Raw genomic sequence first — 24,936 nt, forward strand, 5'->3', positions numbered from 1 at the left:
ACAAAAAATGAGATTTCAGATTTGAGTTTGAGAGGACAAGGAACCGTCACAGGATGGAATGACAGCACAAGCCACGTTAGAAGAAAAATAATCTGTTATAAAGCCTGTTGGGAGAATAATTTACACAATTTTCTTCCATTAATTCCAGAGGAGGCTTGAATCAGAAATGGTAAGGCAAACATCTCTCTGTGCTGCCATCTGAGCTTCTGGAAAGCAACCTCATGAACTCATTGGACAACAGTGTACTAAGTACTCTTGGACAGAGCCATTTAAATCAGGGCAGCTTGTCATAATCAGCCAGTGAATTTTTACAGTTTTTGTTTTGTAACATATAAGAGCAGTGCTCCCATGACCACTTCTACCTATTCCTAAATTTTTCTCAGTCCGATCCCCTCAAATTGGCTTCAGTCAGGATCCAAAATGGAATAGAATATTCCAACAGAGAAAAAAACCAAACATTACACTGCCATGGTGGATTCGCTACCACTGTAGCATGTGTAATTTTCTACTCTTCCTCTCCCACCCCTATATTTGTACTCAATAAACTTTTAATTGAAGAACAAACACAGAAAGTAGATAGAGAAAGGAGAAGAAATGACAGGTTTGCAAAGGTTGTCATTTTTTCTTCTGATGATCAGATATATAAGACACAATTTGCAGAAAGGAAAGGAAGGAACTCTGTATGCCACCTTACTGTAAAAAAAGCACTGAAATTTCTTTCCATCATCTCTGAATTCCAAACATTTGTGTTTTCTTTTTTTCCAAAACATTTTTGGGGTATTTTTGTAGCATCAGTAAAGGAGATTCTGGTGGGACGAAAAAGCTTTTTTATTAAAAAAAATTTAAATCCACTGAATCCACTCACTTGCCCTCCAGTGGCAGTAAAACTTTGCCTTAGTGGGAGAAGCGTCTCTGGAAACAGTTGTAAAATGTTAGCCAAGCCACCACAGGGATTCCCTCTACTGTAACTCCATACTCCACAGAACATTTCTGTCTCTGTACACACAAGTCCCAGGACAGCTGCAAAGCCAGCCTAGCGGAAATTAAGTTCACAAATTAAGCTTCTGCAAAAATAGGAACTGCATTCCATATCTGAAGCTAATATCCAGAAGTAAGGGCTTGATTCTGACAGAAGAAAGACACCTGCAAGTCCACTTTAGTTCAGTCTATATTAAATTAGTCCCTTTCGAGTAGTTTCAGCAAAAACACCTCAAATTCAGCTGGATCTGGAGGTCTTAGTTCTTTTTCAGAGCCTGTGTGTATGGGGCAAGGTGAGGTTGACCCAGGGAAGCTCTTGTGTTGTACCATGTTAGTGAACATGATACCACAGAATGCAAAGTTGGTATCTCAATATTATTATCCATTCTTGACAACACAGAATTTCTGTTGGAAAGTAAGAAAGAAAGAAAGAAAGAAAGAAAGAAAGAAAAAGAGAAAGAGAAAGAGAGAGAGAGAGAGAGAGAAAGCAAGCAAGCAAGCAAGCAAGAAAGAGAGAAAGCTGGAAGGAACGTACCTCAAAAAGCACTGTCCAGCTATCTTCTTTGTTAATAGAAGGGGAAAAAAAAATGGTTTCCACCACAGCAATTCCTTGAAGGCCACCCAGATGCTGAGCAGCACAGCAGCTGTGCATGTGATCAGGTGGCCAGCTGCTGTCTTTAGGAGACTGTAGGCTGCACTTTTCCTGGCCTTTTCTCCTCAGCATTGCTTGAAGGCCCATGAGTGCATCCAGCTGTTGGGAACTGGGATTGTTGGGGCAGGGATTCCCCTAGTGCCAGCCAAATGCAAATGGTGTGCCTGCTTCCTGAAATGTGGGGCCATCGATGGGCTGTAGGTCCTAGGGTTTCTCCTCTGGAATAGCTTCTTGTCTCCAGTGCTGTGCTCAGCAAATATTCAGAGATAAACAGCAAAGGTAGGTTTGCTGGTGCTGAACCACTTGTTTGCTAAACTGATAGTCTACTTATAGATAACGAAGGGTGACTTTAACATAAATCTGTGGCAAAACATACCAAAGGTAATCGTACAGGTGTCTTGGGAAAGAAGTGGCAATCACCCATAATTTTAATTTGTTGAAAGAATAATATTTTTTGAGGAGATGCACTAATTCTCTTATTCTTCTTTCGTAGATCACCAGATTAAAAATTGACAGAAACCCTTTTGCTAAAGGCTTCAGAGATTCTGGGAGAAACAGGTAAGGGGAGATTGACTGTGAGTCCAAACTGATTGCTCTCCTTGATGAGTGCACAGGGCATGTACCTAAGAACCAAGGCAACATTTTCCAACACTACCTCAGTTTTTCAAGAACAGTTTGCCTTAGACTGGTTCTTAGAGGATCCAGAAGACTGTTTTACTTTGCCTAAGCAGACAGAGCAATGATGGTTTCCTTAGAAAATACATTCCAGGCCAGACAGTTGGACTGACCTGTTTCTTTTCAAAAGCTTCCTCCAGTGCTGCTCTTCTTTCTGCCTGAAATTAGAGGGAAGCTTTGATCTTGCAGTCCCCAAACCCAAGCCCAGGAGAGGGTTTTGGGTACTATTAGACCTGTCAAGACAGCATCACTTTCCTGATATACATTTTTTTTTCTGCGACTGTGTATTTTTGCTGTTGGATCTTTTATTAAATAGTCACTTTTATGCCTGTATCTTTTCCATAATCACTATTCTTCAGGGTATTTTCTTCTGTATATTCATTTTGCTGATTTTTTTTCTAGCTTAATAATGAAATTATTATGCTTATTTCTATCCTTTCTACGTTTCTCTGAACCTTTCTATTGGTTGTTTAGAACATGATCAAAATATTCTTTAGCCTCTCTGATAGGCTTTTATATATGTATTACTGATATGATACTATAATACACAAAATCTTAGGTAAAATAAATGAACTTGTGGAGATACTATAGAGCTTCTCAGACATTTCTGTTGTTGAAATGAAGAATAGATACGGAAAATTAGGGGAATGCAGTTTGGAAAATGGACAAGTAGATCCAGTATTAATTCTCTGCAAAATGAGAAGTGATGCTATAAAAGGAATATAGACACTTCTACTTTTTTTTTTTTTTTTTAATTACACATGAGTTTGGCAAAAATATAGATTTATCTTTTAATTTTCACAGGAAATTCCAAAACTTGGAGCACAAACGCTTGCTTTATATCAGAAGACAAGACTGACTTTTTGATAGGGTTTCAGGATAGCAGGGCAACAATGGTCTAGTTTTGAACCATTACAGTTTTTTTTCTGGTGATATAAAAGTATTTCACTTTGTGCTACTAAATTTTGTCTGGATTTTTATGAAAAGATTAAGTAGAACACCTCAAACACTACTTAGAATACTTTATATTTTAATACATCAGTGTAAAAACAGAAACCTTAATTGAAAAACTTTTTGTATTAGTAGAAGACATTATGGTGCCATGCACAGCTCCAACAGTCTGTAATAAACTTAAATCTTTCAGTTTTACAAATGATGCGGGCATCCTTTAAATCAGCTTGACAAAGTCTTTTAACATTAAATTAATGATGAAATTGAACATATATGACTACATTACAAGAGCACTAGGGTAGTAAAGCAAGGCTCTGAGTGTGCAGGCCAGAGCACAAGTTGTGTTCACAGTCTTCATTTGCTGACCCCATGGGCATCATGATTTAGTCTTTACTTGCATGGTCCTCTTGAGTGCTTTCACCAGGACTGCTACTTCATTCATGGTTTTCCTTAGGAAGCCTTCAATGAGTGAGCAACTCCCCCTGTGTTTTCCATTGCCCACTTAGATGCATCTTCACAGAGGCGATGTCCTACTCACCCAGGGAACTTTCTAGGTTCCATCTCAAAGCTGCTTTGTGAAAAGACATTACAACCCTTATTTAATCCTCATCAAGAGTATTAGTTCTGATATTTAGGGTACACATGACTTTTACTTTTCTCTCCATTTCTGTGTGGGGGAAATAGCATATGCCCCTGTACAAGGTCTTCCCTGTGTGCAGCTGCAGCTGCACTGGAGGCTGGGCTCAGAAGAGGGATTGATGCAGTTCCAGGTCCATGGTGGGCTAGATGAACATGGAAGGCATTAATAAGGTCCAAGCCCAGTGAATTTGGACAGTTTCCTGAAAAGGTTGGGAATTACTGATCTTTGTAGCTCATTGATTTAAGAAAGGGCAGGAAATTGCTACATGGCTGCAGCTGTGGGGAAGGCTCAGTAAGGCTCTCTGCTGATGTAAAGAGGAATTAAAATCTTTAAGGTATTACACATCAAAGAGAGGAGCCTGAGGCTTTAGGAAGAAAAAACAGGCAAAGGTATTTGCAAGCATATATAAGCAGCCAGGCGCCTGCCTCACATGCAGTAGTCTGGCGAAGGTTGTACTGCTGCTGTCAGCTAGCGGAGGACACCGGGATGCTCAACTGCTACCTTTCAGGGGGACACCTGCATAGGTGTGCATGTAGGAGGGAAAAAATCAGTAAGATCCAAGGTGTATGTGGAAAAGATTGATGAAATGGGATTTTTCTTAACTGAGCTGAATGTCTCTTCTTCCCCTAATGAATTTAAATCCCATCACTGGCAGATTGGTTTAACAATCGTGATACTCTGCAGCTTCCTGCATTTTCACACCTTTGGTCAGCTACAGCACACCAGGCTGTAGCTGGAGAATGTCCCACTGAAAAAGTGGGGTAATTGGAGAAAGGCACAATTTGTGAAGCAGGAATGTATCTGTCCAAAGAGTTTTCTGTATGAGATCTCAAGAAGAACCCAACAATCTGGTAGCAGCAGAGGCCACAGAATAACTGGGACTGCCCCAGGGCAACCCAGCCACATCAGGATGCTGAACCACAGCCATAGGTAGAGTTTGCCAGTAAATGATAAAGAAAATACAAACACTGGGAAAAACAGAGCAAGTGAAATCTTAGGTCACTTCTTCTCTAAGGCATTGCCTTTCTTCTTTGTGTTGAGGCTTTTCCACAAAACAAAGAGGGATGATTTTCTTTCACTCATTTCTTACTCACTCATATCTTATTGCCTACTGTTGTTGCCTGCTGAATAAATTACGGGGTTGAATATTCTTTTCAAACTAAACTCCATTTTAAATCTTCCCTTTGCATCAGCTTGCAGCTTTCCTGTATCTTTCCTTAAGAGTGAGGTCTGTCTTCATTGGTACAAGAGTGCGTTAAAAACCTGCTGCTCTGGGGAACCCCCATCACAGTATAACTACCTTTATCCATGTGAGGGAGTGATCTTGCTGTGTATCCCCTTGTAGATATCCCTCAGTTATTTACATGGTTGGCTTCTTTTGCAGTGCTTGTGCTGGGAGAGGCAGCAGTGAAGTATTTCAGAGGGAAGGATACAAATAGCTCAGCAGCTGAACTATTTTGAAGACTTTGAACACTCAAACAATATTAACCAATGCTGTTCAGCAATCTAGCCATCAGCCTTGATGGGTCAGAGAGCTAGCTTGAGTCAGGAAGCCTAGGCTTAGTTATCTCTTAATAGATGAAACATATGTAAAAGTGAAATGAAAGAGCTGGGCTCAGTGACAGAAGGACACGGACACAGAAGAGGTTCTTCTCTAAGAGGGCAGTGTACTTACAAGCCAGGTATTACTTGTTTGTTTTCCTGAACTTCAAGAGATTGAGAAATAGCATTTTTGACATACAGAGATCAGCTAGCCAAATGTTTAGTGGTGCAGGTTTAATACCACAGAGCCTATTTTTGGAGACTGAGTAGAGTTCATTTGATGGTGGGATGCTTAGGGGAGCTCCATATGCAGGAGAAAGCCAGAAGGAGAGACAAGCTGGAAACCCAGTGGGGTGATGGACGAAAAAAAAAAGAAAGCTGAAGGCAAGCAACAACACTTTCTTTTCAGATATGGGCAGCTGAGGTGAATAAAAGCTGTTTGTGTTGGAAGTGCTCTTAGAACTTTTGTCTAGGGTAGGAGAGTCAGGAGGATGCTTGGAGCCAGCGGTTTGGCCTCCCTTGTGAACAATGAAACGATGACCTGCATCCCGCATGCAGCGGGAATGGCAAGGTCAGCCATATGGGATGGATTATGGACATGCACAGATAGCTCGTACATCTTTTTTCATTTTTCAGACAATGGAACTGTTTCATTTATTGCCTATTATTAAAACTTTATAGCACTCAAAATAATTTTAAAAAAAATGAATGAAAAAGAGAGAGCGAATTTTGGATACCTTTTAAAGGACTGACCTTATTAAAATAAAGCTGGCAGCAAGTCCTCTTCTTATACTTTCTTACTTCCTTCATAAAGTTGTTGTGAGAGGGGAGCATTTACGGCCTGATAAGCAGTTTGAAGTCATTTTTTCAGTGCTTTTCTTTTTTTTTCTTTTTTTTGGAAGAGAAAGTGGATGCCACATGGGTAATTTCAGCACATTGGTACCAGCGATACTCACCAAAGACCAAAAGAAACTGCTGAGTATTTCAGAAATTCTGAAAAGAGGTTTTTTTTCAATCAACATTCACTGCTGTTACAAAATGCCTCTCCATTGGCAAATGGAGGATTGTTTTTTTCCTGTAGAGAACGATACACACAAAGAATAGCACTACACTTTTGCCTTTTAGGAGAGTGTTCTCTTTCTGTCCTGTGGCAGAGGTCTGCAAGAAGAGGGGGTCCCCGATGGCATCCCTCATTCCCTGGCATTCTCAATAATAGAAAGAGTTAGAGTCCAGTCCCTGAAAGAAGTACATCATTTCTGATTTCTACTTTTATTTCTTTTATTACCTCCTGACTATTATCTCTCTCTCTCTCTTTTTCTTTTTTCCTTTAGAAATACAAATGATACAGTACATGAGAGAGCTGTATTGATACAAAGGAAAGCTGTAGACTGAGAGGTCTAATTGCTAGGAAGCTTAAACTTTGAGTCAATCTGAGTTGTAAATGAGGCAGGGGCAATAGCTTAATGCTTCCTTTGACCAAAGCCCATTAGGGGCTCAATTTAACTGGAATGGAGTAGAATTATTTAGGCTGGAAAAGACCTTCACGATCAGCAGGGTATTTTATGCTTCCAGGATAAATGGTCCCAGAAAGTCCTCCCTCAGCATTTGGTCTGGGGATCGTTTCACGAGGCTGCAGAAGGGCATCAGTCTCCTCCTGGCTGTGCTGAGAAGCAGCTGGAGTCTGCACGTGTGTGGCAGAGGAAATCCTGGGAGTGGTCCGGCAGCCTGAGAGTTGCTTTTTGCACACAGAGCCTGGCTTAGCAGATGGGCTCACACTCAGCACAGCCTTGTTGTCTCTGAGCTCCATGAGCTGGCAGAGGCCACTGTATTAACCAGATAGTTTTGTTGTAATATGCTCAGTGCTAGTGTGAGATTGCTATGCAGAGATGTCTTCTGTTTCTACTTCTAACAGCTTAGCAGCTAATAAACACCATGCAACAACCTCTCTTCTAAACCTCCTCTTAAAATACAGAGTTTGGTTTGCCAACTCCAACGTATTTAAAGCATCTGAGCTTCCGGGGAGACTTTGGAAAGTTAACTGAGCAAGAGGAGGCACGTGCAGAAAGACATTTTCAGAAGCAAAAGGCAGCTCCAGTATCAGCTCAACATCTGATGAGAGGCTCTGGGGATGTTAGAGCCTTTTGCATTGAAAGGGGATATGGTCTCACATTTGACAAAGCATCTCTAGTTGTGTTAAGCCAGTGCAAGGGCTATAACCTCTTGCTGGAAAGGAGGCAAGGAGAGACCTTGGGAACAGAGCAAGGCTCAGTGTCCACAGAGGGGAATTTTTCCTAGGAAGAAACCTCAGGATACTGTCTCATAAAGAGAAGAGAGGGTCCTCTCTTGGTAATGCATCTATGTTCTCAGTGAGCTTGTGGAGTTAGAGACTTCCAGCAGAGCTAACATTTTGCAGTAGAAAAAAAACCCACAAACCCGAGACCCCAGCCCTTTAAGAGGAAAAGCTGTTCTCACTTGATTTTTGACTTTTTCTCTTTGGTACTGTCACTGTAGTGAGTTATGGACCCAAAGCAGAGAAGTTGCTGACCTTTTTATAAAAAGTCTCTTTCTGTATTTCTGGTTAAAATACAAAACCAACAAGATTCCCCTTTGGATGACTTCCAAAAGCCCTTCAGAACAGTATCCAGAAGTGGGAAGTGACAGGGAAGGTTCATTCATAAAAACCCTCTCAGATTCTGTAGGCCTAATCTCTGATCTCCCATGTTTGTATGCATGACAGCTTGCTTCCGTAAAGAGTTTAAGCCACTTTCCATAAGCGTTTAAGTGTGCTTTGAGGGCTTTTCATTTGTCTCCTGCAAAGCAAAATGGAACTTTAGGATCCTTGTTAAAAAAGAAAAAGGTACTGGAAGGCCATTAGGATCTATGGAAGTCCTGAACTGGAGAAATTCTGTTTTACTGCAGCAGCCAGCACCCGCACAGAAAGGTTTGCTGGAGGAATTCACAGTTGCCAAGGTGACCTTTTGGTGGCCACTGGCAGACTGTCTAGTGAGGTCAGAGCCCTTTTATCCTATGCCAGTACTCTTACTGGATGATTGATGTTCTTGCTTTATTCCATCCTGCAGGACGGGGCTGGAGGCCATCATGGAGACCTACGCCTTCTGGAGGCCCCCTGTGCGCACCCTCACCTTTGAGGATTTCACCACCATGCAGAAGCAGCAAGGTGAGTGTACAAAGGATGTGCAAAGCAGGAGAGTGAAGAACAGTGACATGCTCTGTTTCACCAGGAGATCACGCACCTTGCTGAACTCTTGATGACTATGAAAGGACACAGGGAGGGTGGATGGCAGCTAGGAGACATCGGACAGGCTGTACATTACAAGGGGCGATGCAGCTGTCTCACCTCCTTGGTGTCCCCAGAGCTCAAACATGGAGTAGGAAGGAGTGCAGCATGGGATAAACCAGTCCACATGAATGGCATGGATTGAGTTAAACACGAAGACAGACAGAGGCAATGATCCAGCATGTCAAATGCACTGATCATCATTTATAGTTAGAGTTTGCCATTTGCATGGAAACACAAGGGGAAGGAGTCTGTGTCCTTTGGGAGCTTCAGGAGGCTAGAAATATGCACACCTCCCCCAGGATCACACTGCCTCACTTGCAAAACCCAGTAGCCTTGCTGGAGAGACGTTCCGTAAGTATGAGGCTGGGAAGAATTATCGGGTAGCCCAAGTGTTTCCCAGTTGTTCATGTTATGTCCTTTCATAGCTTCTGCCCTTTATATCCCTCATTTGTTACACAGGGTTTTCATCTCCAGTTTCAGGCTGCGACATCGTTTTTATTTTGTGCTGATAGGATTCACCCACTGACTTTGCTGTAGTTCTTTCTAGTTAAAAACACAGTCATCACTGGGAACAGAGGTATCACTGCAGCCTATTATTTTCCCCCCTGATATAAACACAACAAAAGAAACAAAGCAAAAGCATCTTTAGATGTGACACCTGCGAGGTTAAACAGTCAGAAATAAATGGATGCCAGGTGTAGCAGAGCACATTCTCTGGCCCATCTAGTTTGAGCTGGACATCAAACCAAATCTTCCCTCCAGACCTCGGATCCACCTGGAGATGATGTGTTCTGCTCCAGAGGGAGGCTGGGGGCTGCCCACTGGGGATCCAGCACAGTGTGGGGGGCAGGCGATGTTTTGCAGAAGCTCAGGGATGTGCATCGAGGAGCGCTTGTGGTGGGGTGTGCGGTCAGAGATGGGTTAAAGCAGGGATTCAGAACGGTTTTCATCACCCACCTAAATAGAAACATAACAACCTCTCCTCCTGGTCATCCTTGCTGGAGCAGCCTCTCTCCTCTGGCAGCCGGCTGGCCCAGCTCACCTCCTGTCCGGGCTCACATGGCTCCCTCCCCTCCCAGTAGTTATCAGATAACATCCTAGTGGCAAGTCCAGCTCTCGCTTACGTGGTAAGGTAATATTAGGAAAGGAAAATATTTAATGTATTTTTAGCTTGTTTTAATATAGTTTGGCAGCTGAAAAGCCAGGAAGCAAGCCAGTACCCTGTGACCAGCCAGCTCTGTGCAGACCACCATCACTGCATTACAGTTCAGTGAGAGCAGGGCAGCCCTAAATAAAGCTGTGTCCACAGCTTGGTCTCGAAACTTTATGATTCACTAGAAAACAGTGAGTCTCTTAAGCTCTGCATTTAGCCAAACGGAACAGCCCCAAGTTAGTGCATCAGAAATACTCCCTGCACTGTAGTCCTCCTCTTTCCAGTGATTCCTTTGACATGCTGAACACTGGTCTCAGCTGTAGGTGCAAAGCCAAGGTACAAACACACTCTATTTTAATTCCTGGCTATGAGAAGAAAATCAGCTGCTGACACCCAGCACCAGCAAGGAGGGCTCCGGGGCTGGCTATAGGAAACTGCCTTGGGGTTACAGGAGACTTTGGGGATGTGTGTATTGTCCTTCCTCGCTTCTCCTCTCTGCTGTGGCTTTACACGATGTCTAGATGTGTTCACTGCAGCTTGAGAAGTGCATATCTACTGCACGTAGTTGAAATGAAGGCAGTAAAAATGGCCTTGTGCCTAGGAAGAGATACCATAGATGAGGAGCAAGTCGTGATTTTTCAGGTTGGAGGGCAGAGAGGGAGGACATAATGGCACTGAAATAAAATGCTGTCTGTGCTGGATAGGAGAAGTAACAGGCTCCAGTTGCATGAAGTCTAGCAGAGTGCTGGAATAGATTCCCTGCAGAGACTGTGGAATTCAGCCCTGATTTTCTACGGATGAGTACCCCTTACTGTGGTAGGAAAAATGATGCTTTCTGAGACAGAACTTGGGACTTTAGCAGTGTGAAAATGGTGCATTTTCTGTTTTTTATCTGTATTTTTACATGTTGAGGATTATTATGGATTCTTACCTTTTCTTTTGCCCTTTGGTATGCTATTTTATGAAATAAATGTTTTATCTGCCTTTTCCAAAATACATTTGTCAGACAAATCTAGCCAAAGTTTCTGACTGGGGCAGAACTGTGAGTGATAGAAATAACTGGATAGCTGCGAGAGATTTTTAGAACATTTAGCTTAATGCCACATGTACCAGCTTGAAAAAGTTTGCAGATATGAGGGAATGAGTATCAGGTCACTCTCAAAGCCAATGAGTAAATAGGAAACCTGATGATAAATGTGAAAACACCACCCTATGAGGACAGCCTCTGTGTTTCTCTGTGGAGACTATTTTGTGGACTAACCAGTCTGGAATCAAATAAAACTACACATTTGTTAAAAGATAAAAATCTCATAAAGACTGCAATGCCAACAGTGATGATGGGGATGAAGGTATGAAGGGTAGGGATTGCTTGGTAACCTGCATGCATTCAAACAAAGTGAGGGTTTAAGTTCAGCCAGATACAGTATCAAGTGCCTAGGAACAAAATGTAGGGTGTACATACCTACTGAGTGTGTTGGAAAGCATTGGCACTGACGAAGATTTGGAGGTCATGGTGGATGAACAGTGATAAACAGGGACATACAATCTTTGTTGTAGAAAAAAGAAAATAGTGGGAAACAGTTAGGAGAAAATTTCCTGTCTGCAAACACTATAATATTCTCTTCTACTGTACACATTTTTGAGGGTGGAAAGAAATTAATTAAGGGAAAAAAAATAGAGTTATTTATTGGCTAGACCAGATCCCTGAGAATGGAAGCTCAGTTTGTGTAGTTAATCAAAAAGAACATAAATAACTGAAATGCTTATGGCTAGTTCTATCTTGCAGAGAAAAGAATATGTGGTAACTCCCTGTCACTTGCTAGAATCTTTTAACTGTGGTTTCCATATTTTCATGGCACAACTGTGTGAAACACTTCCTTGAGGTGGCTCTGGCTTTTTAATTCTAGCTGAATGTTTCATCCCTTTTTTGGGGAGGTAATGAGATAAGCAGGACACAAGTTCTCTCCTATCTATCTTCTTCATACAATAAATTGTTTTACAAATTTTTATGTCCCTTATCTGTGCTTCTCACCATGAATAGAGACAGTCATTTTTTTCCTCTTCTATTGGGAAGTTTTCTGCGTCCTTAATCATTTCTTTAAAAACATGCTTGCACAGAGTATTCCAGATAAAATGGTACATGATACAATTATCTAGAGGTATTATAATTTTTTCCACATTAGCTTTTCTCTTGTTTAACATGCATCTGAGAGTTTTACTCATTCATTTGGCCCAAGCTATAGGTTGAGTAAGGGCCATGATGACACAGAGAATCAATACCCAGAGCATTGGATGCAGCTGTTTCATACAGGGATTAAATAACTTTCTGATTTACACAATGATAGGTTTCAGCTGCCACACAAGCTGGAGAGCCTGATAGCACAACCACACGCACAGATGTCTGGTGACCGGTACTAGCAGTGCACAGTCTTTATTTCCATGTCATTCCAGTGTAGTAAAACACATCAGTAAGTCTGCATAGCTCTGTTGTCACTGTGTTGTCCTACCGAACAGAAGAACATGCCATTTCTGTTAGTGAACCTTCCTGGCCTGAGCACAAAATCTCTTCTGAACCACATAATGCAAAAGTCATCACAGCTTTACTAGGGCAAGTACTGTTTTTGACAGTATCACAGCAGAATTCAAGGTAGTAGTTTAAAAAGTTCCCCCAAATAGAACCTTACGGATGCTCAGAAAACAGCAGTTCAAGAAAGGCTGACCTTCTGGAGAATGATGTCAACCACTCTGCAGTCTACTTATTAGTAGGGAAAAAGGGGGCTTGGGATTATTGAATGCACATGGCAATGAGATGTGGGAAAAGCCAAGAATCTATTAAAGACTTTAATTGGAATATAGTCTCAAAATTTAGCTTGAACTTTATCCAGATTCTCATTATTAAAAGTATGTGGCTCAGTTTCTCAATTTTAACAGGGTACATTAAGAAAAAAGAAGAGAAGGGGAATAAGAAAATAGGAGTTCCAGTAACTCTGGATTGTGTCACTTTCCAAGAGTAAAAAGAGCCAGCGCTGGTTCCCATACGATATACAGTTTCCCACAGGGTACTGAGATGAGCAGATTGCTATCAGTGACTGTAAGTTTTGCCAGGACACAGGGGCTAGAAAGATACTGTGACAATACTGGAATAGTGATCAGCATTGGAACCTTCCTTTAAAAGCTGATAACTTAGGCAAAAATTTAAATCAAATGCATCTTGGCAACTGGTGAAAAGAATCACCTCCCAAGCAAGAGTTCAGGTCAAGTATGAGAGTCATGTGATGTGATGTATCAGCAAGTTTACAGCACATAAAATGTAACTGCTCCAGTAAATCACTGTTTTGATACATATACACCAAACCCACAAGTGTCAAGCTCCAAGTGCTGGAGTCTAAAGGCTTTCTTTTCAAATTGTGTCTCCTCAGTCGACTAGGTACCTTTATTGAGGCCCCTCTACCACTTACTTTCAGTAAATTCAACCTGTTCTTTATCAGATTGAACATTCCTGTTGATCTTGCCCTGCGAATCTCAAGTATAGAATCATAGAATCATTAAGGATGGAAAGACCACTGAGATCATCTAGTTCAACCATCAACCCATCACCACCATGCCCACTAAACCGTGTCACTATGTCAAGCCATTCTGTTAAAACTTTGAGGAAGGAAACACTATGCTACAGCAAATTCTGACAGAAAAATGCAGAGCTTGCGCAGCAGAAATGTATGAGTCTTACATCAGTTTTGTATGTCTGCACCTGTTAGGCAGCCTGTGAAATCATCCTTAATGACTGTTGATCTTAGCATCATAAGCTTAAGAGTGGTCTAAAGAGCAGAGCAAAGTAGTGTGCTCCTCTCTGGCAAGAGAGCTGTTGCTGTCGCTGATAGGATAGGGCAGCATGCGTATGCGAAGTGGCATTTGAATGCAGCTCTACCATCTCCCTCTGAGAGAGATTATCATAACACCGCAGTCTTGTGCTGACAAGGATAGGCAAAAAAGGATCTCTCTCCTCTGTATGGAATAGGTTCAATCCACTCATTTACTGCTGGATAAGAGCAAAATTTTCTTGTAGTAGCAGTGAGTCCAAGTGGACTCACTGCATGATAGATTAGCAAATGGGAGACAGATAGTCTGAACAGAGGTGCTGTTGATTTTGCAGCTTCTCTGTCTGTAAGCATTACCCTGATTCTGCAGGAAGTGTCAAGGTTTGTCTGTACTGTTTGTCACTAATTTCTCCGTTGGTATACTGCTCCTCTTCCTGGGTGTCATGTTCAGAGAGCCAACTGACTGCACCCACCTGCAAACAAAATCATGAATGCACAAATATGTATTGGTGTCAAACAGAGACAAGACTGAGCCCTCCAGAACTTGACTTCAGAGGCATTTTGAGGCAGAAAGATCCTTTTGGCTTTCTCTGAGATCCCAGATCCACAAAATAGTGTCTCCCAAGAGAGTGGAGCTGCTGATGTCAAAGGAAGCTGAACAACCCAGGAATGCATTTGCTTGGCCACTTGTCTCTTGACTGCAGCCATTGGTTCTTTCAGCAGTGCCACCAGGATAATCTGGATGCTGCTTCCCTTTGGAAATAAACTGTGAATGGTCCAGGCTATTGGCAGAGGTCAGACATATGGGTTTGGTCTCAATTATCCTCTTGAATCTTTTGAGAGGAGATTGGAAACAGAATAGTTGTTGCCAGAGTTATTGGGATCAAGTTCTGGTTTCAGCTCCATACTTCAAATGGCCAGTAGATTGCCTCATCTAAACGAAGCAACAGAGAACAAATGGTTCCAGCTCCATCCTGGTAGAATAGCAGGCAGTTTTTCTTCAGGGAAGGGGTGTTGCTGGTGCTCCAAGGTCTCATCTTCCATAGCTAAAAGTTAAAATGCGTTCCCAGATGTGACATGAGGGTCTGTGAGTCAAAGTTTTTGCCACTCCTTGATGACCTGAAAGGAACATGGAACAATTTATTATTTCAGATAGGTTTTAACCCTGAAACCTAATTTCTGATGCCTAAATTTCTATTATTCCATTAATCTTGATCAGATTTCACGTGAATGAAAAGGAGCGATGATATTTGAAAGTCTGCACAATTTCCTCAGAGTGTCATGTTTTCTTACAAGTAGAATATGGTGTGTACTTTGAGCTTGACACTGTGCTGACATTTTTTCCTCAATTCAGAAATGTTGAACCACAGTGTGTTTGTGGGGTTCTATGGGTTTGTACCGTATTTTTTACTATTGAAAGCACTGGAGCTTCCAAGGCCTGTGTTGGACCAAAGCATACTTCATTAAGAATTAAAAAAAAAAGAGGTTCTCAATTCAGTTTACATTTTTCACCACCAAAGAAGTCACCATGATGTCAGTTAATCTCAGTTGCATATCTGCTGTATCTTTTTTCAAAATTATTAGCCACTGTGGTGACTTTCATAGGGGTTTGTGTCACAGAGAGTCTTTTTCTGCATACTTTTTCATATGTCATCTTCTGGTGTAGCTTCCATTCCATGACACAGACATCAGCTATCAAAGATGATAGTTGTAAAGGTGAGAAACAGTGCATAATGATCACTGGTAAGCAATTTGCTCCACTAAACTGGGGGCATTATCAGCCTCCAATACTGGTCCATTTGATGCCCGTACCTGAAGAAGAGAAAAAGAAAACATTTCTGTAGGAGCTGATGTATATGTTACAAAAGTGGTATAAAATTTGCTCTTCAGCAGTCTACGCACAAAACAAAGCCACATCCTGTAAGTCTTCTGAGACTGTGTGAAACTGGCCCTAGAAAACTGTACTTTTGTGAGGAACAAAACCCACTGTACTAAAGATAGTCTGCAGGGAACAGGAAGGGGAAGTTGTCTCTTTTGGGAAAAATCACTTGGTGCTCTGGATATAGAAGGGAATGAAGATCAGAAGTCCTGGACTATAGTTTTTGGAGTGCTTGTCCACATTAGAAAAAAAAAAAGATGATTTTCAACATAAGATTTTGAAAGTATTTTATCTTGGAGGATAACTGAGGCAAGTTTTATCTCTAACTTGCTGACTGTCCAATTTGAGTTACAGAGTTCGGAAGAGCTAACGAGAAGTATTAATCAGAGTTGTAGATTTAACCATTAAGTCCACAGATTCCCGTAATTTGAGCCAAATTTATAAAATATCTTTCTCTATGATTTACTAACCTTCAGGATAGTTTCCTTTCATTCCTGACTGTTGCACACTTTAACATATTGCAGTAGCCATCCGTTTTGTGCAAAGTCATATCTCTAAGAACTAGAAAATGCTCTTAATGTTTCCCCTACCAATACAGCAATTCAGCATGAAATTACTTTTGGGGCCCATATGGGCCTTTAAAAAATTTTACCAGCAGTTGCATAATTTGATAATTGGCCAAGGACTCTAGAGAAAAAAACAAACAGCTAGACTCTGTGAAGGCAGAAATGGCTCTCATTCCCCTGGAAGATGAAAGTTTTCATTCCTTGAAACTGGGAGAAAATGAAAGGACACTGTGGCATGTCACAAACTTGGTGGCCCTGCCCTGCCTCAGTGAGAAACCAAGAAGGAGACATCAGAGCTGTTTAGTTTTCCATGGTGGCAAATATGGAACTCAGAAGGGGTAGTAGTACCATAAGAAAGAAGTGGTGAAAGAACTTTCAGTTCTTCTGAGGGTTTTTGGCTTGAGTACAGGAAAGATAGGAACAGAAGGAAGGACCTCAGGCTGTTTGGTTATGCTTACAAGACAAAAGTTGTCATGAAAAGTGGGAGCAGGAATTACACCTCATTTTACGGTATTTAAAACCGTAGAGGTGCAAGTAGGCATCAAGCAGAACTGAGGCATGTGTTACTTGAAGTATAAATAGATCCAGGCTTGTGCTAGGCCTGAATCTTCAAGGACATGAGATCAGCTGATGAGAGTGGCACCATCTAGCCTCATAATCAATCAGATCTCCTGGTAATCTGTACAATCCCTTCCTCACAACCATCTTAGTTTTCCACCTGTGGATGAGTACTCCATTTTTGTTCAGCCACCAAAGGTACAGTAACTTGGAAGATGAAGTGTAAGTTTCTTAAGCCACACTTAGGGTATATTCACATGTGAATACACAATGGGAAATAAATTTTACTTCTTTGTTCTAATACATTTTCCTGCATGCATACCGTCACATTTATTTACTGTTGTGTCCAAGAGCATAATATTGTGAAAACCTGGGAAGGGTTGGGTTCTCCCATGCTCCAGAAAATCCCTTTATATGTGCATACATGTCCAGACCATTCAGAAGTAACCAAGAGTACATCTGCATGGACAGGTGCCTAAGTCTGTGCTCTGTGCTGGCCAGACACATGCCAGCTCCCGGCCAGCTCCATTTGGAAAGCTGGAGAATTGCATTAGCATGGCTCTGTGCCAGACTGAATATAAACTGCCTCTCAAGAGGGCTTATTAACTCAATCAAAGCACCATAAGGAGAACCATGAGACGGAGACTAGTGGCTACAGTTCCTTTCTCACACCACCAGGAGCTCAGACACACACCCATTGACTGGTGAAGATGTCAACATATTAGCAAAGGAGCTGTGGTTCCTCCAGGAGAATGATCAGCAATGCTTTTTTGTGTGGTTGTCTGATGAGACTCTGCTATTGTACAAGGCAGGGCTTACGTGCTCAGCCATTCTTGTGCTGACTACAGCTTCAGCTAGTGTTTGTTCTCTTCCTGTGTGTTAAATAAGGACTTCAGGGACCAAGAGGTTTGCATGGAAGAACTGCAGGTGATGGAAGCAATTGATGTCTGGAAACATTAGCAAGGAAAGTATGCTGCAGTGGAGTCCAAAGTGTGATTTATGTGTATCTTTCAGATAAAGAAGATTGAGATAAGTTGTGGGTCAGTTGGCTACTGTGATGTCATTCATAAGAGAGATACCAGAAGATTTTCCATGAACAATTGTTTCAGACTCCCTTGGCTCTGATACTCTCCTCTTTACCTCACTCTTGCCAGAAGGCTCACTTGGCTAACACTGGCTACTGGCAGATGTGTTTTCCAACTACACTGTAGTGTTAGAAGTTCCACATGTGGCCTGCAGTGTGCAAAACTGGTCCCTTTGCTTTTTGGATGTCCTGGCATGCTGAGTGCTCCAGGAGCACTGCTGCCCCTCCTTGTAAAGCACATCATACTCTCGAACTGGTTGCGTCTGGGTTTGGAGTTTATCTTGAAACTGTCCTTAAGACAAGCTCAGTGTAGGTAAAAGCAAACGCAAGAGTCTACTTAGAGCATGTGGAGATGCAGTACATTACTAAGGCTTAGCAGGAAGCATGTGCCAGGAAGCAAAGGCTGGTCATAAGCTACTTAAGATGCAATTTTAATGACAATTCTTATCTTATCCAGATGAGAAGTTGTAGGTGCTTTCCTAATTCTTGTGGATAGGTATTCAATTATGGTGTACAGACCATATTTCTATATCTCATTAACAAGAGGAGGGAACAGTGGTGTGGAAAAGAACGTTTGCTTTTACATCCCACCCTCTCTATGGTGTTTCTCTTCCACCATAATTTTAGTCTTCTTCCATCTTCCCATCTCACCCACGATTTCTTACTACTCATTCCAGTTTACAAATTTTGACCTTTCTTGCACAAGATCTTTCTCTGCCTCCTGTCTTTGGAAATGGTTTTTTCCCTTCCAAGTCAACTTTATTATCACTTGTATGCTCAGACAAAGAGTAGGCTCCTTTCAGGATGGTACCAGGGTTTGATTAAGCTCTGGACATGATGTATGCAATGCCAGAAATGGTCTGAAGACTAGATGCAATGGTAACTAACCGCTTCAGAATCATGCTAAGTGTGGAGGACAGGAGTAGTGTGGCATCAGTGGTAAACGATGTTGGTGTTGGCAATTATTTCCATGGGCAATAGTGGGTAGAGAAAAGAATAAGAGGAGAATCATTCAGATTCATTTTGTTCTTGCCTAAATGTGGTTTCAGTTTACTTAATCCATTCCTAAGCATATCCTTGTGTATCAGTTTAACTAGATTGGTTTGTGTCCACGCCTTCCATTAAAATGACATACACATCTGTACATCTGAGACTGCAGTATGGTGTGGATATATTATCTGGGCTTGCTGCCATCTCTATACATATTTGTCTGACTTCATAACAGCTACAGTCCAAGCTATAACTTCACAAAAGTCCAGGTTGCATTTTGCCCATACTTAGTGCTTCCAGAAAATATGAATCAAAAATATCATCGAGAGCAGAACAGAGCTATTTGAATTCTAAAAAAGATGAGCTGAGATAGACCTTGCTTTGTAGTGTTTTCTATTCCATGAAGGGTGTAAAGATTATTCTGCAAGTGATCAGAAACTTCAATATTCTGCTCTATGCTCTGTTGCGGTAGAAGTTTGGTATATCTTGTCCTTAGTGGTTGACATTTGCAGCAAAGCTTTTGAGAAAGCAAGTCATCATGTCTGGCATTTGTTTCTGCTGGTAGATCTTTCACTTTCTTATCATGATAAAATTAGAGATAAAGAAAAAGATCTTTTTTACCTTGAGTGTTTCATAATTACTGTGTTGTCACTTCAGACTTTCATTCTGTTGGCCTGCATATAGTGATAATTAAGAGCAGAATCATTGTACTACCACTTTGGGGTAACCTGAAATATGCAGTTCAGAGTTTCAGTTTTGGAACCATTAAGTAACCCTTGAATTTATTAATTAGGGATCTATCCTTACTCCTGCTCTGGATCCAAATCCTTGGATATGCATACCTCAGAATCAGTTTCCTTTAATATTATTTAAAGATATTTAAAACTTAATGCTCAAGGTAACTGGTGTGTGCTCCTCTCTTGTATGGTTTTCTCAGGTTAACTAAGAGATAAAGGCAGACTGAAATGGAGACATTGCCGTTAGTAATTTATTCTGTGTATTATTTCAAGCAGATCATTAAAAATCTGTATTTTTACTTATTCTCCAGACACTGTCAACAAATTAGTCACAGTCCAAAGTTTGTTCATGAAATATGTGGTGTAAAGAATTAAGTCTAAGTGCATGATTATCTCTGGGTAAAATACATTTCTGTGCTGCATTAGGTTTATGATTATATGACCTCTGTATTTTGATAGATGACTGATGATATATGAACTCAGCTGTCTTCCTGTCCTCTCTGTCAGAGGTTACCCTCTTTACTGTAGGGCCAGTATAACAGGAAAATATTTATCTATAGTGGTATACTTGAGTTCAAACTCACCTTCAATGAAATTGTGCAGGAGGACTCACTCTCTTCTGCTGGCCTTGTTGCAGTTTTGACAACCTGTAACAGAAAGATAGGGAGAAAGGCTGTAACTTCCTAACCTGTTACACAAAATTCGCTGGAGATAGTCTGTTAGAGATTTTAAACAAAGCAGGGAATTGTACTTTTTGTAAACAATACATAATTATAAACTCACACAAAAGGTCCTTGAACTCTAGAGCTACAGAGCATGGTTAGCAGGTTTGAGCATTTTAGTGTTATCATGAAAGAAATATAGAAAATCCACAATGTTATTTGAAACTTGAAATTTTCACATTAATTCTAACAGACTTGATGCAATGTTTCTCTCTTAGTCTTCTGAATAAATGACAAGAGTCTGTGGCTTAGCAATAAGCATTCATCCCCATGGCTGGTAATGGGAATGACTACTTTGACTTAGCATCATAGAAACACAAGTTTTCTTCTTTCTGTCTGAGTCATGCAGCCAATCCAGGCTGTGCTTATCCAAGGCTGCTTTTCTTCTTGTTTCTGGCTTTTGTTTCAAACAAACAAACAAACAAAAAACAACAGCAACAAAAAACAAATATTAATTTCTCAAAGCTCCATTTTTACCCTATTATCCTACTCTGTTTAATACTAGATGTGTTAGGAAGAATCAGACATAGTCTGAGTACTTTCTAGTGCATCTCTTAATCACCTCAACCATCACCCCATCTCCTTTATTCAGTCTCTCTCCTGTTTAGTAGCAGACCTAGACTGTTCTTAAAACCCTTTTGGTTTTGTTTACACAAGACAACACAAGAGAAAGCTGTCCCTTACTTTGGACTACTAATGTGCAATCTCTGCCTTGGTTAAATTTCAGTCGCCCACTCTACCACCCTTTTCCATTCCCTTAGTGTCTCACCTGTCATCTCATAGCCTTTCCAAAATGCTGCCTGACCAGCTGTCATCTTAGTTTCCCTGATTCCACTGACCCACTAGTCCCCTCACTTCACCAGCATCTCTTTGCTCCTTTTAGAAGAATCTCCAGTGTTAGCTCTCTAACACAGAAGTGGACACACATGCAAAGAGACCCATTCAATCATTCAATAAATAAATAAAATAAAAATAAAAAAAATAAAATTAAAATTAAAAAAATTAAATATTCCACACTAGAAATCAGCATTCCATTAAGCGGAGAGCCAAAGGTTTGTTTGACCAAAGAAGCCTTCTCTGTTTTATAATCTTGACAATAATTATCCCTTCTCAAACTCAGAACTGTGCCGCCAGTCAGAACATGTGAATATCCCTGCTGTGTGAGCTAATTAACTGTATCATTTATAACATAAATAATGTATAACACATTGATGCTACTGACATGCATAAATATCGGTATTTTGTTAACATCAGCGATACAACATATGGAATCCTTTTTAAAGTTAAAACACATGAGTTAAAATCTTTACATATCCCCTTTATCAGCTTTGTGGAACAGACTGTAGCTCAAAACTCTGTCCGTTCATTCCAGTGTTACTTGTGTTACTTCTGGCTTAAATCAGCACCACTGCACCGTGAGCCACCTAAGAAAACTGTTGAACAGTGCAGAAGTCCAACATGTTTTCAGCCACTTCCTGCCACAAGCCCCTAGAGTGGATGATAAAGCATGTTTGCAGCAGGGCCATACAGATTGCTGACTGGTGGTCTTCCTGGAGTCCAGGAGAGGAGACAAAGCAGATTTTGAATGATGGAGCAATGCTTCCTTGCAGATTTTTCCTCCACCCTGTAATGCTCTGTGGCATGCTTGCTTCCATCTCCTATTTCAAAAGGGAAGAAAACCTCCACTGAAAAACAAAATCACAACAAAAAACAGCAGCAGGAAAAACCAAGGGATGCTATTAATAAAGTGAAGGCCCTTGCCAAGAGGGACTAAGTTTTCCAGTGGCCATTTTACCACCCTTGTTTTTTTTATTGAATTAAGCTGTTTCTTAATGAGACTGTCTTGTTTTGCACATGTGATTTCAGGCTCTGAACATCCTCCCATGTGTTTTGTTTTGCAGGAGGCAGCACAGGCACCTCTCCAACAACCTCCAGCACAGGGACTCCATCACCCTCTGCTTCCTCTCACCTTCTCTCTCCATCCTGCTCCCCTCCAGCCTTCCATCTGGCCCCCAACACTTTCAATGTTGGTTGCCGGGAGAGTCAGCTTTGCAACCTCAACCTGTCTGACTACCCTCCATGTGCCAGAAGCAACATGGCTGCCCTGCAGAGCTACCCAGGGCTGGGCGACAGTGGCTACAACCGGCTGCAGAGTGGCACTGCTTCTGCCTCACAGCCCTCCGAAAGCTTCATGCCTCAGAGGACTCCATCTCTGATCTCAGGAATGCCAACTCCTTCTTCTCTGCCCAGCAACAGCAAGATGGAGGCCTACAGCAGCCAGCTGGGGTCCTTTCCCAGCTCCCAGTTTCAGTATGTCATGCAAGCAGGCAATCCTGCATCCAGTTCTTCTTCTTCACACATGTTTGGTGGCAGCCACATGCAGCAGAGCTCCTACAACGCTTTCTCCCTGCACAATCCCTACAACCTCTATGGATACAATTTCCCTGCTTCCCCAAGGCTGGCAGCAAGCCCAGAGAAACTCACCACTTCCCAAAGCACTTTACTCTGCTCTTCCCCTTCCAGTGGGGCCTTTGGAGAGAGGCAATACCTTTCCACAGGGATGGATCATGGTATGCACATGATCAGCCCTCCCTCCAGCAACCAGCAGACAGCCAATGCCTGTGACAACAGACAGTATGGTGCTGTTCAGGGCTCCTCCTCACAGATGTCTGTGCACATGGTCTAACCAGCAGTGCCTCTCCTTGGCATGGAAGGCAATAGGACCTGCATTGTTTCCATGGATAAACCCACCCTAGTACCATTTTGCCTTCAAACTTATAGAGGAACTAGTATTGTAATGATAAATTAGAACACAAACCATCTAGGAAATGCACCACCGAATCTCGTGGAAAACCTTCATTGATAGCCCTTGCAGCTTGTTGAAATCCAGGGCCTCTGGACCTGGCATGGAGTGTCTGCTCCTTCTGGACATTGCAGAGAGAAGGGCAGGACTTTAATGAGAAGCTGGAGTGAAGAAACCAAATATACAGTTTATGCATTAACTCTCAGCTAGTGTGAGCTCTCGGTGTTGAGGGAGCCATTTCCTTGTGCCGTCTTCTCTGGGTGTTGAAGAAAGGCAGTCTCCCAAGACTTTGTCCTGAAGCTGTACTGTCCATGATGGGCCAAAGCTTTAAAGGCCTTCCCCTTCCTGAACTGTCCCTTGCTGCTGAAGCAGCTCAGCCTGTTTCTGAAGCCATCAGTGACCTATGGCCCCTTCTACTGTAGCACAGGAATGACACTGCTGAGTTGGAGCTTCTCTTCCTAAAGAGGTTTCTGTACTTTCACTGCAGCTCTGCTCAACCAGTGTTTTCTTTTTGAGGGTTGAGCCTACCAGTACTCAGTCTGCAGACAGAGATGAGAGAGAGGAGAGAGAAAAAAATTAATTCATAAGCGAGTCTCAGACATGAGCAGGGTTGGAAGCTTCACACAAGCATCTTTGAAAAGATGCACAGGGGGAGAAGGAGATCAGCTCTTACTGACATTCCCTAAAGGGATGTACTCAAGCCAAAAGAACAAAAACCTCTGTGGGGAACATGTGTCCTGTAGCACTCGACTCAATGGGAGGAAACTCTCCAGACTGAACTCATGGGGAAGAACAATGAGAAATGAGCGCTCTGCTCTGCAGCAGTACAACTGGCCTCCCTCACCTTGCATGTAAGAATTGCCATAGAAAACCAATAGCATTTCAGTATCAATGAGGTCGAGTATTCTCCAACCTCCTGCCTGCCATGGGATCTCTGTTTAACCAACTTTCTTTTATGTTTTATTTTCTTCTGTTTTTTTTTTCTTCTTCAAATCCTTTAAAAATAAGAAAACAATTGTAGCTTGGTGCAAGCTATGCATTTAAGTTGTGTGAAAATGCAAATACCACGTAACAGAATACAGATATTATTGAGATTTGTTGTGAGGTGTTGTAGATAAATGTATTTATATGCCTAGTGGGGGAGTCAATATTATGAATATAAAAGAGGGCAATAAAAATGGTATGTAAAATATGTATGAAGAAAAAGGTGTATAAAGATTTGCCCTATGCACGGAACTCTGTTTCTAAGTGCCAAGCACAGAATGCGCTAAATAAATCTTTGCAATTGTTCCTTTTGTGTTTTTTATTTTTATTTTTGTCTGTGAGGCTTCTTTAACAGTTTTCTAGAGACATAAGTTTTCAAAGTCCCGCCGTGCATGCTTTCACTATAGAGGAAATGAAAATACAAAGTTGAGATGAAGTCCAGGTACAGAGTTTAAGAAGAATGCAAGCATCTGCATGGATTTGTGTTGGGGCAGACCACTCAAGAGCAGTGTTAGCAGTCAGAAATACTGTTCTGCAAATACCAGCCCAGAAATCTGTTTCCCAGGAAAACCTAAATAAATTCTTTATGTTTTATATAGCTTAAACCCCCAATATCGATCATAATCAGATCTCTTGTAGTATGAACAACTCTCTCAAACAGTCTATCAGCTGAAGTAATTAGTAAACATACCCAGGGAGCACTATTTACAGTAGAAGTTCTGTTAATTACTTGGAAATTATTAGGTGTCTGCTTTCACAGAAATTGTGTCTTATGGACTGCCAGAATTGTTACTTTGATTGTTGAAGTCTAATAAAAAATTTTTCAGAGCCACTTTTCACAGTTAATGTATATAAATAATAGTATAATTTTTGTTTCATTTTGAAATGTAATTTTGAGGTATTTGT

General features: G+C 41.4%; 1 protein-coding gene across 1 annotated transcript in view; it reads left to right on the forward strand.

Annotated features, from left to right (window-relative positions):
- TBX15 (T-box transcription factor 15) overlaps positions 1 to 24,336 on the forward strand; it is a 91,088-nt gene extending 66,752 nt beyond the window's left edge. Inside the window, exons 6-8 of the mRNA XM_416537.8 lie at positions 2,124 to 2,188; positions 8,519 to 8,616; positions 22,145 to 24,336. Of these exons, the coding sequence (XP_416537.3) occupies positions 2,124 to 2,188; positions 8,519 to 8,616; positions 22,145 to 22,929 (948 nt within the window). The 3' untranslated portion in view covers positions 22,930 to 24,336. The remainder of the gene's footprint in view (positions 1 to 2,123; positions 2,189 to 8,518; positions 8,617 to 22,144) is intronic.
- Positions 24,337 to 24,936: the final 600 nt, after the last annotated feature.

Source organism: Gallus gallus, chromosome 1, assembly GCF_016699485.2.
Source record: "Gallus gallus isolate bGalGal1 chromosome 1, bGalGal1.mat.broiler.GRCg7b, whole genome shotgun sequence".
Lineage (NCBI taxonomy): Eukaryota > Metazoa > Chordata > Aves > Galliformes > Phasianidae > Gallus > Gallus gallus.